Genomic DNA, 13,219 nt, shown 5'->3' on the forward strand with positions numbered 1-13,219 from the left:
GTACATTCAAGTGCCTATAACCGTTTCCCTTCATCAGAGGGGTTGGATTTCTCATGAACCGCTTTCAAACAACCCCACCAGCTGGGCAACCCTGCCCCGGTTCTCCCTGGAGTGCATCCACGCTCCAGGAAACGGCAGGTGATGACTTGGAAACGATTTTATTGAAACGCAAGGCAAAGTTTTGATAAAAATAAGTTTCAAAAATAAGAGGTTATACTCTAAAGGCAATTCTATGGTGCAACGAAACAGCTTACAGCTGACATTGAAAGTGCTGGATGGCTGCACAAATTACCCATTTTAAAAACTATTTTTTACACGACAAATTATGCTGACCCCTCCGGATGCTGTTGGCATTGCAAAGTGAATTCTTAATTCCTCACGAATTCCACAGGATTGCAGCTATTTTGGTTCGGCTTTTTTTTCCCTCTCGCTGTCACGGGGCAGCTCATCCGCAGTGGGCCCCAGCACCGCGGTGCGGCGGAGGAGCCGGGCCTGCCGGGGCCGGAGAAGGCCTGGAGGCGGGAGCCCCGCACCCTCGCGGGAGGGGATGCACCTCGCCGGGCCCGCCCCCGCACTCCGCTTCTAGAAAGTACCGGCGGCCACTGCCCTGGGGCTCCCGCCGCCCCCCGCCCCCCCCCTCCCCCGAGCCGGGCCCACCGCGGGGGCGCGGGCAGCAGGGACACGCCAGTGGCGGCGATCGGGGCGACGGAGCGAAGGCCTGTGAGAGGTGGCCCAACCGCAGCCCTGAGGAACCCCCGCCACCCTCTCGACCCTCCCGCTCCCCTGCATTGGGGTACCCTCTCGGCCGAGGCCAAGATGGTCGCGGGGCGGCGGCACTCACCTCCTCGGCCTGCTTGCGCAGCGCCTTCTCCCGCTCGTACTGCGTGAGCAGCTGCTCGTTGTCCTCCCGCAGTAGCTCCAGCTCCACCTCGTGCTCCTGGTTGTCGGTGAGCACCGAGTCCAGGTTCTCCAGCACCGTCACCACCAGCGGCATCAGCTCCTTCACCACCTCCTCGTCGTAGCAGTGGATCAGCCGCTCGAACTCGCGGTAGATGCTGTTAGCGAGGCCCGAGACCCGCTCCGACATCACCGACCCCGAGCAGTAATCATCGCCCGGGTACCCCCCCACGCCGCCATCGTCCAGCTGGATCTCCAGCATCCTGCCGGCCGACAGCCCTCTACCCCGCTCCGCTCCGCGCCCCGCTGACGTCGTCGCCGCCGCCGCCGCCGCCGCCACCGGGCGCTGCCCCGCCCCGCCCGCAGCGTCACGGACCGCCCAGAGCTGCTGGATCGGGGTCGCGAGATACCCGTGCTGAGAGCAGGCCCGGCGCCGCAGTGCTTCTTGCACTGGACACACGAACGGCAGCGGTGATGGCGAGCCACCCGCGGCCGGTTCCGTCCCCCGAGTCCCGCGGCAGACAAAGAAGCGCGCACCGGGGCTCCACGCAAGGCGCGATGGGCGCGCGCGGGGCCCCACGCTGCGGCGTCACGCGCAGGGACACCGAGCATGAGCCAGCGCATGCCTGGGTCGCGCCGCATCTCGGACACGCACTGGCTCTGGGAGCCGCGTTAGAGACTCGTCACAGCCGCGGTAGTTTTATTAGCAACATCAGGCAGCTGTAGTTACTGCACAGAAGGCAGACAAGGACCTGTTCAGTTAGGGATGAACCGAAAGCCAGAGGGCAAAATTTGCCATCTCAAGTCCCAAAAGAAAATCCAGCACAACCACCGAATTTCATCAGTAGATTTCCCAAAGCAACTACAGCACACACTAAATTACGGGCAGCAGCTCCAACACCCTCGGCAATCTCTAGCACCTTCAGTAGGTGTCACAGAAGTCAGAGTCTGCCACATCCTGAGCTCAGCTGAGTTTGGGCTGTAGAGTTGGAGGAAGACAGCAGGAATCATTCTCTGTACTGAGACCAGCCTGGCAGGAGAGCGAAATAAGGCGCTGATTTATGAAAAGGCTCCCCAGACCTTCATTTGGCTTAGGGCACCGAAGAAGAGTGTAATTCCAGAGTCGTGACTAGCAATGACCCTAAAAGCTTCATACTGCACAAAGGGAAAGAACTTTAACCCTCCCCAGAAAGCCTAATTGCAATGGGAATATCACATCTCACTGGTAATTAAGAATTTTAAGTTTTATGACTGTTTTTTTCTATGTTACATCTTTATAGCTGACTACATGCTGATAGACATGATTCAGAGCCTAGCAGCTTTTAGACTGCTGCTTTTATAGCAAAAACCTATTTGTCTCTAAAAAAGGAGAATTGAAAGGGAAGGAATGGAACGCAATAGAATACTTAATGAAACAGGTATAGTTCACTTGGAAGGGTCCTATAGTAATTGAGGTTGAGGTGTAATTAGTTTTGGGATGGATCACCAGTAGATCATGAGACGCCTGAATGTAACAGCCAGATTTTCAAATGTTTCCACACAGAGCAGGCCCAGCCAAGCACATCAGAGGCACTGAATGCATAGATACAAGAAACAGATGTGAAACAAATGTAAAGACACTTTTGCTTAAAAATTTCAAACCCAACAAATTACCCATGTTGGGCCTTGATTCACTGAGTCTTGCGTGGGAAACTTTATATACTAAGAGGTCTATAAAGAGGTCATTCACAACAAACACAGATTGGTAACAAACGTGAGCATGTGCTTTATTAAATGCATGATTTCATTTAAAATATCATGAATACAAACGTAAAGGTGAACAGAGAGAAAAGCAAGGCAGGTAAGGAGAGAGGCAAGGCTTATTTACTAATTCCATATTACACTGAAGTCCTAATCTCATGTAATCTAGAGAGCATGTAAAAATGTTTATAAAGTTTTCTTGCATGTTGCCCACATACATAAGAAACTGAAACAATGGAAGTGACACAAACTAAAGCCTGTTGAACTACAAGGACTGATGAGCTCATGACATTACTTAGTTCTTCTGACTGTAATCCCAACAGGTCTAACATGCATCCCTGAGGGGTGGGGATATCAGTTGAACTGCATCCTCCTTTATACAACAGAATCCTGGTTCAGGTCCAGTGACATTGTTAAAGCTCCTGCTGAAAGACAGTGATTGTCTTAACTTAATTTGTACATTAAAATATACATTCCTATATTTATAAATTCATAAATAACTTCAAGTCTAGAGATGAGTCAAGAAATGGCAGGAATGCTAGGTGCTGCCATGTGTGAGAGTTAAAATACCACTTCCAGATGAAAGTTGGCAAGCAAAATATTTGCTTATTCAATCCCTTTTGGGGTTTTATTGCATCTAGCATAGGAGTTTATCTAGGATTCAAATTGCTATTTTTTTAGCACTAATGGCAGACTAAAAACTGACTGTGCTATACATATGCAATTGTGTTATGGCCCTTTCCTGAAGAGCTTACCTTTCCAAGTTGGAAAAATAAAAGCACAAGGAGTGAGAAATAGATAGAAACACTGAGACTGTGCAAGGAAAATCAGAATTTTCCTTTCGTAATAACCATATGATGTCCAATTAACTATTGGGGTTTTTTCACCTGGACAGTTGGAACTTTGCTTTGTGAAAGAATTAGTATTTTTATGTGTAGCATGTTGGGTCTGGATGGTCTGGCCACTGCTACCTCAGGATCCTCAGCGAGAGGTCCCCAAGAGGATGGCAAATAAATGAGGGATGGGCATTGTTATAAGTGCATATTATATTATTGGCTTTTCACAAATGAATATTATATGTATAATGTCAGAAAACTTCGCTGTATTAATATAGGTTCTTCTATTTCTGTTATTGATAAAACTTACAAATAGTGGTATAATACATATATGTTAGCATGGTATTAAAGCAAAAACTACTTTTGTTTATTGTTATAAATGAAATTAGAATTTTGACAACTAGGTCCTTTGAGTTAATAACAGTTTAATTAAACATGAATACAATTTAGTGAATTGAATAGTAATTTTGCACAAAAGAATACAATTTAGTAAAAGAATACAATTTAGCAAAAAAAATACAATTTGTGTATTTAATTTGCCAGTAACTAAGTATGATTAAAGCATAAGCAAAACCGACCAGGGTACAGGGAGGGCTTGTTACCCTACATCATGTACAAAACTGACCAGGGTATTGGGAGGGCTTCCCACCCTGCCTCACATACAAAACAAAGCACTTTAAGCTAAACTTACATACTGAATGCTTATACATATTCATTAATGTTTCCCATAAGTTTCCTCCTATTTCTGACTTTTTTTGACTTTACGTCACTATTCCTCATGGCACATGCTTCACTTGTTAGGAGGTCTTCAGTCTTCTTTTGGTGGTCTTTGGACGAAGGCTTACACTCATCCTCTCTGTCCTCTTGTTATAAATCTCTATTGTGATATTGGCTTTCACAAGTTTTAAGATGAATATTATATGTTAAATACTTCTTGGCTATGTATGTACTTTTTTCTTGCTAACAAGTTTTAAGCTTAAAGGAATCTCCTAGTACAAGCAAGGAAACCCCAGAGGGCAAAGACAGAGGAGCCCAAGCTGTTATCAGTGGAAGGACAATGGCTGTTATCAACAGCCAGGACCAGGCCGTTGGCAGCAGCAGAAGGACGGATGTGAAGCCCAGCTGTCACCAGGGCAGGATGAGGGGCCCAGACTGTTATCAACACTGACCATTTGCAGAAGAAAGGAAACCAAACTTAAAATAATGATTATCAGCAAAAATAAAAACTATACAGAGCATGTTCTAAATAGGTGGAACCAGGGAGGGGACATGCTAAATACTTCTTGAAAAAGTTTGAATATGCATTAAACCCTCACAGCAGGAGGGGATAAAAAGAGTGTTCCCGAGATACCAGGTGTGTTCCTGGCAACCCGCCAGGGCACCCAGCCGTTTTAACTCTTTGCTTTATTTCCTTTGTCTCCTAATTGTCTTTTTGTTTATATTAAACTTTTTATAATTTATTAAGTGAATCTCGTTTTTAACACTCTGGATAACCCTACAGGTTTGCATGGGCATACTAAGCGTTGTGTTATGTAAGTCCACTAATTAGTCTTACATTTAATGAATTTTAGGCCCTATGCCTAAAGTCATTCTAATTTTGTCCATCTCAAGGCTGTTTTTGTCTTGGGACATCACTTATCTTCCAAACTACATCCTGTATCTTAATTTTAACATGTAACAGTTGTGAAGGTGTACATCTGCCTTATAACACTGATTCTCCTGATTGCTTCTAATAATAACTTTCCAAATAGTTACAATTTAGTTAGCATGAATCAAGACCATTTATTACATTTATATAACCCAGAGACTGAAAAAGATAGTCAGAACCCCCCCACCACCACCACTGCATTCTTAGATTATTTTATCCAGATGAAGACAGCAGTGACCAGTGCTCCAAGGGAAGAAATTATTGAACCTCTGTTAGCAGGGAGTGTGAGACTCAGTGGAGCCATGAGAACTGATCTACTTTGGGAGGTGGTGAGTTAAAACTAAACAAAAAAACATCTAAAACTTAAGAGGAATGTTTGAATCATGTATGAGAATTTATGAATAGGTAACAGGGTTCTATTTTTAAGGGACAATCCTTTGTTAGTAAAGTGTGCTCTCTTAGCTGAATGTTGAGGCACCCTGGTATATTTGTACATTTTACTTTATTTCTATCTCCTAATTGTCTTTCTATTAAACTTTTTTAATTTTATATAAAAATATGTGAACCTCGTTTTTCACAGGTATGATTCAGTGACCCGAAAAATAATACTTTAATACAAAAACAACAAACACATAAGCCAGACAACAGTATGGGGTTCACTAAAAAGGCAAGGGTCAGCATAGGTTACAAATTTATAAGGTAGGTTAGGGGTGGAGTCTGAGGGAAAGGGTCCAATAAAAAACAGGAATTCAGAATATGTAAAACATTGCGCCAAATTCTAACCAATAATAACAGAGAAATTGTAGAACTTTCTTGTACTATTAGCATATATATTTGCAGGGGCATTTTGGGTGTGAAAAATGAGGTTCACTCACCTGATAAATTTTAGAAGGTTTAATATAAACAAAAAGGCAATAGGAGACAAAGACAATAAAGCAAAGGGTTAAAATGGCCGGGTGCTTGGCTCTCTGCCAAGGGCACACCTGGTGCTTTGGAAACACCCTTTATATAGCATTCCTGCTACATGGATTTATGCATATTCAAACTTTTCCAGGAACTGTTCTGCATGGCTACTCCTTGGGTCCACCTTTTTAGAGCATGCACATTTGGTTTTCATTTCTCTTTTATCATCTTTTTATTTGGGCTTGGGTTCTTTCTTCTACAGGCAGTGAGCGTTGATAGCGAAGTTGAGTAGCCTGGGCCCCATTCATCTGTTCACTGGAGGTTATCTCGCTTTGTACAGACAAGCCATAGCCCTAATGTCCAAAATTCTTTTTGACCTACACCTGAAAACTTTTTAGCTTCTAGCAGGAGAAAAAAGAAAAAGACATAGCAAAAGCTATTCTAACATATATTCATCTTAATACTTGCAAAAACCCAGTATCACAATATGTATTTATAACACGGGTGAGCTTTTGCTCACCCCAACTATAGGAGATCCTTCTTCTCACGGCCTGGGGCAAAGCGCCTTCTCAGCCCTTTGCCCTGACGGAGTCTAACATTTAGGTGCCTTGGTTTGAAAAACAGGTGTCTGCCAAGGAAAGCGGAAACCTGCCTTGTAGTAGAAAATGTGACTCCCTTCCCTCCAAATTATTGTAACTCTGAAATTACAGGACTTTCACGCAAAGAGATGGTAAAAGGAATAACAGTTCTTTATTAGTAGATACATATGTGTGTAACAAGGCAAACAAAAACGGCAACAACAACAAACAAAATCCGGAAACCCAACCACAGCCTTCTCTTGGCTGCAGGCACTTTCTGCTTTGTTGCAGTTCCGGGCACAGCCGTCAGGGGCGCTGGTGGCCCCTGGCCAGGGAGGGCGGGTGCGATGATTCCCACGCGGCTGCAGGGGGTGCTGTGGCGCCAGCTTGGCCGCCTCGCCACGTTGTGATGGCGACTCAGCCGGCGGGACTGAGAGAAAAGGGGGTTTTTCTTATAAACCCACAGGGGCAGCTGGTCCCAGTGCCCGTCCAGATGGAGACAGGGGCTGTAGCAGGAACTTCAGAGTGCTGGCTGGAATGGCAGAGGTGGGCACATCCAAGGTGACCAAGCAAAGTGTACCAGAAAACTCCCCAGCCTTAGCAGGAGCCGCAGGAGTCGTGTGGACACAGTGTTGTTATAGATGGGTAATACAATGATTGGCTCTCGCAATTAAGGGATTAGTATTATGTATATATTAAAGAGATGTTTTATTGATGTATAGTTATGTGCTTTGTTGTTTGGAAGTCCTCTGTTCTCATCATAGTCCTCTTTCCCCCCCATCTATATTGTTGCTGCTGGACAGCCTTGGTTGTTGGGACACGTGGAGGGAGGGCGAGTACCCGTGCCCCTTGCATGGGGCATTTGTGACTAGGGAAGGCTTGTTACTAGGGAGGCACGGCATGACAACACCTGACCTCCGATCAGGTTCCAAGGAGGTCTCCACCAATGGACAGCGAAGAAGAGTTGACTGACAGACTTTGGGTGGGGCCAGGCTTGCCTGCGGCAACACCAGGGATATAAAAGGCGACGCAACAGGTCTGTGGTTGTCAAAGTCTCAGCCCTACTGTCCTTTTTCCTTATTCAGTTCTTTGTTGTATTTTGCTAAGGTTTAATAAAACTTTAAAATTTTAAAGTGAGCAGTCGTTTCTCACAGGGTGTTTGGTTAGGGTGTAGCAAAAAAGCCCAAGACAGTAGCAGAAAGCAGGGGGCTGGGCAGCAGGAGCCGGGCTACTTCACGCAAGCACCCAGGAGACGAGCCCTCTGGGAATAGGGAAGGGTTCGGGGTCCCGGGTTTTCCCTGGTGGCACCCAAGTTGATGGTGAGGATCCTTTCCAGTCAGATCAGGTATTACTAACGTCTCAGTTCAATGGCTGCTCTTAGGAGCCGAGGCTTACCTATGGTAAGGAAGAAAACTGTAACGGGGTGGGTTCCACAATGGCAGCAAATTCCCCCGCAGTAGCAGCATCTCCACTGTTCCCGTCTGGTCCAGAAAGCCGAACACATCCCCCTGACCCCCCCAGCCAATTCTCCAGATACCTTTACCCTTCCCAAGAGAAAAGCCCCAGCTAAGAGTCTGCAGGCAGCTGCACTCCTTCTCTCAAGTACTGGTTGCTATTTTCTCTTAGGCAACAGATGTGATAAAATTCCGGTGGGGGGGGAGGATATTCTAGCATTAAGTTTCTACTTTGATGACACAAAAACAAGGAAAATACGATACTGTTTTTAGTACCTAGAATTCACCTTCAATTAGTATTGAGCTGAAATTCAAGGTATTCCTACAGAAAAAAGGTAGACCACAGTACTACAGGACAATTGTGGTGGAAGAAGAAATTACAGGTTTTCTTTACAAGTGATTATACTTGTTTAAAAATACGTGGACAGCAGGAACTACTTTCTTTCAATAAGGCAGTATCTGGAGGCGTGACTGACAAGACTTAGCTCCAGGGATGGGAGTGTATAAAACCTTTTTTAGAAGGTTTATCTCTATCTATCTCTATCTAGAATAAGAACTGGTTAGTGGTGGGAGGAATGACGGGTTTGTCTTTACAAACAAGCTGTGGGTCTGCTGATAAGATGAAACTATCACTGAGAGACAACAGAAACAATGGGATAGATTCCACTGAAATATGAAAGAGGCACTGAAAGAGCACCATGAATTCCACAAGAGTTAAGAATTAAGAAGGGATTATACATTGGGGGGTGAGGGGGAAGGTACCCCAGGTATCAGGCATTCCAGGAAGTCTGTACCTGTCAAGTCCCTCAGCCTATGGGGAAAGAGAGAAGGGACAAGCGGCCGGGAATTAGGATAAAAAGGAGGCTGCACCCTCCAAAAATTTGAGAGACCCCAGGGGAATGCCCCATGGCCTCTCCCTTTATTTAAATAAAGTAAAAGGACTCCTCTGTCTCCTTTTTGGACATAAACCTCTGGTGTTTGTGCATTAATTTTCCTGACAATTTGAAGCCAAATCACATATTCCTTTTAAACTTCTAAATAGGAATGTCACTGTCAGGAAAATTAATGCACAAACACCAGAGGTTTATGTCCAAAAAGGAGACAGAGGAGTCCTTTTACTTTATTTAAATAAAGGGAGAGGCCATGGGGCATTTCCCCTCACATCTCTCAAATTTTTGGAGGACATAGCCTCCTTTTTATTCTGATTTCCTGACCACATGTACCTCTTTCTTTCCCCACTGACTGAGGTACTTGAGGGGTACAGACTCCCCAAAATGCCTAATACTTAAGACCCCCTTCTAATGTATAAATTCCCCTTCCTTGTGTCACTCAGTGGAATTCTTTATGGAATTTATGGTTCTTCTCATTGTTTCTTTCATCTCAGTATCCAATTTTATTTATCAGCAGACTTACAGTTTGTAAAGACAAATCTCTCATTCCATTTATCAGTCAGTGGAATCCTACCCATTGTTTCTTTTATCTATCAGTATCTAGCTTTATTTACCAGCAGACCCACAGTTTTGTTTGTGTAGACAAGTCCCTCATTCCTTTCAAAATAGTTTAATGAAGTTCATCTCCCACTGCAGAAGCTTCTCCCATATTTGTTAAGGTCAGGAAAACACATAGTGGTAGTTTTACAAAACCTCATTTGTCAAGTAATTTCTGAACTGGTGGCAGTGACTAGTGCTTTGGCCAGGGAATGTGTGTTATAGAGATGGTCAGCCTTCATTTTTAAATAGATAATCTGTCATATATCTTGGAAACCCTTACCAGTATTTCCACCTTTAAAATTTTTATTTTTAGTTTTTAAATTTTTATTTTTATTCATGGGGTGAAAGAAATTAATCAATAGTTAGCTCATGTAACCATGAGTAAACTAGTGAGAGGGATGACAGGTTTGTCTTTACAAGCAAGCACTGTGTCTGCTGATAAGATGCAACTATCAATGAGAGACAACAGAAACAATGGGATAGATTCCACTGAAAGATGAAAGAGGCACTGAAAGAGCACCATGAATTCCACAAGAGTTAAGAATTAAGAAGGGATTATGCATTGGGGGGTGAGGGGGAAGGTACCCCAGGTATCAGGCATTCCGGGAAGCCTGTACCTCTCAAGTACCTCAGCCTATGGGGAAAGGGAGAAGGGACAAGCGGCCGGGAATTAGGATAAAAAGGAGGCTGCACCCTCCAAAAATTTGAGAGACCCCAGGGGAATGCCCCATGGCCTCTCCCTTTATTTGAATAAAGTAAAAGGACTCCTCTGTCTCCTTTATGGACATAAACCTCTGGCGTTTGTGGATTAATTTTCCTGACACTAGTAAGAGTCAGCAAATATTAATCCCTAAGCCTAAGAAGCAGGATGCACTTTAGGCTTGTTAAGGTAAGAGAAACAGAATGTATCTTTGTCATGGTTTTAAACCAGTAACTAAAAAACTACTTATTTCTTGTTGTGAGATATGGATTAGAACAAGAGCAAAACAGGCTTAAAACTTAAAGGGAATAAAGACAGTTTATTAACAAACTACAAGAATAAGAATACCAGAATAAACTTTCAGAAAACCCCCTTATCTTCCACATCTTAACTATTTCTCTGTACACATGACAACATAGAGACAAATAACTTTAGGACTCTGGTGGTTAAAAACAGTCTTAATTCTTGCTACAGTCTTTCATCAGTCTTTGTAGAGAAACAGAAGTCTCCTTCTGTTAGCTTACGGAGTTTTTCACGAGAAAACTATTTTTCATCACAGTTTTCTATTTCTCTAATGCCAGCTGCCCGGAAATCTGTCATTAGATCTTCTCCTCCCATTTCACATCTCCAAGGTGTGTATGGGTCACAGAGTTTAGGAATCTTATTTTTAAGTTATTCAAAGGCAGAAGTCTTCTTCATTTGTCTCTGTGAGCCTTCCTGGAAAACAGTTTTCTCTTTGCTCCCCAAAGCTTCAAAATCTTCACTCAACTCAATTCCACCAACTCACAGCTGGAAGCAACTCACAAGCACTCTCTCTCTCTTCTGCTCAAAAGTTACACTTTGAATATCTCATTCTTCCTAATACTCTTATCATGAATTAAAGGAGTCTTTTTATACTATTATTGTCCATCTCCATAGCTTTAACAGAAAGATATTTCAGCTGTAAAGCATCTCCTTATTCTCTCTTTCTTATTTAGACTTAACTCTTTTCTTCACTGTTTTTGGTGGTTCTATGATGTCTCCTCTATGTTGATTGTCTCTCTCTCTATCTTTCTGAGAAAAGGAGTAATCTGTATGTTTATCCAGGTAGTAAAAGAATTAAAAGCTTTAAGAAAACTGCAAGAGTTCATGGTGTTAAGTTTCAGTCTAGCAGCAAAAACTGAAAACCAAGCTCGGCTGACCAGCGCTGCTTCTCTTCCCCCTCCCCCCCTCCACCCCGCGGCCTTGTAGGCCTGGAGAGGGGGGGGAGGAGGCCGAGACAGAGCCTGCTACCTTGTCAGAAGCCGGAAACCAAAGAGAGCAAGAGAATTCTGTCTGTACTTCTTAAGGGGGTGTTTACAAGTTGAATTCACTTTTTAATGGTCAGATCTGCTGTCAATTCTTGAAAATGACTGATAATTGGTCAGGAGGAAAAACTCCCATCAGCCACCAGCAGCTTCAACTTCCTCTCCCTCCAAGCTGTCTTAAAGGTAAAGCTACCCCATGACAATCTTGTTGAGAAGACAGAGGACTCTGCACAATTCAATGTGAATCAAGCAAAAACCGTTTATTGTGTTTCTGAACATTGTTTATATTTACTTCTTATCTTTGTTATAGATATATATATATTATTGGCTTTTCACAAATATTAAAATGTATGTTATATGTATAATGTTAGAAAACTTTTCTGTATTAATATAGTTTCTTTTATTTCTGTTATTGATAAAACTTAGAAATAGTGGTGAAATATATATATATATATATATATATATATATATATGTTAGGCTGTAGCATGGTATTAAAATAAAAACTGTTTTGGTTCATATAACCCAGAGACTGAAAACATAGTCAGAACCTCCCGCCACTGCATTCTTAGATTATTTTATCCAGATGAAGACAGCAGTGACCAGTGCTCCCAGGGAAGAATTTATTGAACCTCTGTTAGCAGGGAGTGTGAGACTCAGTGGAGCCAAGAAGACTGATCTGTTGGGGAGGGGGTAGTTAAAGCAAAAAAAGGAACATCTAAAACTTAAGAGGAATGTTTGAATTATGCATAAGAACTTATGAATATGTAATAGGGTTCTTATATTAAGGGACAATCCTATGTTAGTAAAGTGTGCTCTCTTAGCTGAATGCTGAGACAGCTGGCTGTATTTGTATACTCCTCTTTATTTATATCTCCTAATTGTCTTTCTATTAAACTTTTTAAATTTCATATAAAAAAATGTGAACCTTGTTTTTCACATCTTGGTGTATACAGTCGTGCATTTTTTAATTGGTTGCTCCGCTTTGTCCACACATCTCTTGATTGGTAGCTCTACTTTGTCTATGAGGCAAGTACACGTCTCTTCTTAATCTAATTGGTACATGCTGTAAGCATCATTTTACTCGGTTTGACACCTCTCTGTCTGTCAGCAACTTTTCTGTTTCTTCTTTCTTCCTGCAATGTCAGCTTTTTTATCCACAAAGATGACCTTTAGTTCCAGAAGGTTTCCCTGGTTCATTTAGTACATGTCCATTTTCCTGTAAATATGATCCTACATCTTGTCAAGATAAAAGGAACAAAACCTGTTGAAACCAGCACAGAAAACATTGAACCAGCCAGTGAAGGACTGAGTATGCTTCAGAAAGAAAGGTGAAAAGTAAAGAGTGAGGAAGACTGATGGCCTTCGTCAGAACAACCCCTGAGGAAGACCCAGAGTCTTCCTCAGTGCAACCACCAGAGGACACTGCGCTTGTGTGCCACATATGCTAATGATATTAATGGCTTCTGAGAAGTAATTTGTATAACCTTGCCTATCCCAAGGAATGTAATGAATATGTATTACATTTAACCATATATTGTGCTGTGTAAAAATGCTGGGTGTGCATGTTAGGAGGAGCGATCTCCCATGCAATCGCAGAAAATAGAGCAGATACCCACCTCACTGATTCAGTCTCTGAGGTGACTCTTAGCTCAGGATTGGAGTGAATCAGGTGTTTCCTACAGGACT

The 13,219-nt window shown here is 43.1% G+C and overlaps 1 protein-coding gene across 50 annotated transcripts in view; it reads right to left on the reverse strand.

Annotated features, from left to right (window-relative positions):
- MAPK8IP3 (mitogen-activated protein kinase 8 interacting protein 3) overlaps positions 1-1,476 on the reverse strand; it is a 77,404-nt gene extending 75,928 nt beyond the window's left edge. For 45 of the 50 annotated variants that reach the window (XR_015277542.1, XR_015277540.1, XR_015277539.1 and 42 more), the window contains exon 1: positions 842-1,476. Coding sequence is in view for 26 of the 50 variants with exons in the window: in XM_086855083.1 (XP_086711209.1) it covers positions 842-1,159 (318 nt within the window). In the remaining 24 variants the exon portion in view is untranslated. The remainder of the gene's footprint in view (positions 1-841) is intronic. The other 5 variants (XR_015277534.1, XR_015277532.1, XR_015277549.1 and 2 more) reach the window with 1 other exon arrangement.
- Positions 1,477-13,219: the final 11,743 nt, after the last annotated feature.

This window comes from Cyanistes caeruleus, chromosome 17 (genome assembly GCF_971803275.1).
Source record: "Cyanistes caeruleus chromosome 17, bCyaCae1.hap1.1, whole genome shotgun sequence".
In the NCBI taxonomy this organism is placed as follows: domain Eukaryota; kingdom Metazoa; phylum Chordata; class Aves; order Passeriformes; family Paridae; genus Cyanistes; species Cyanistes caeruleus.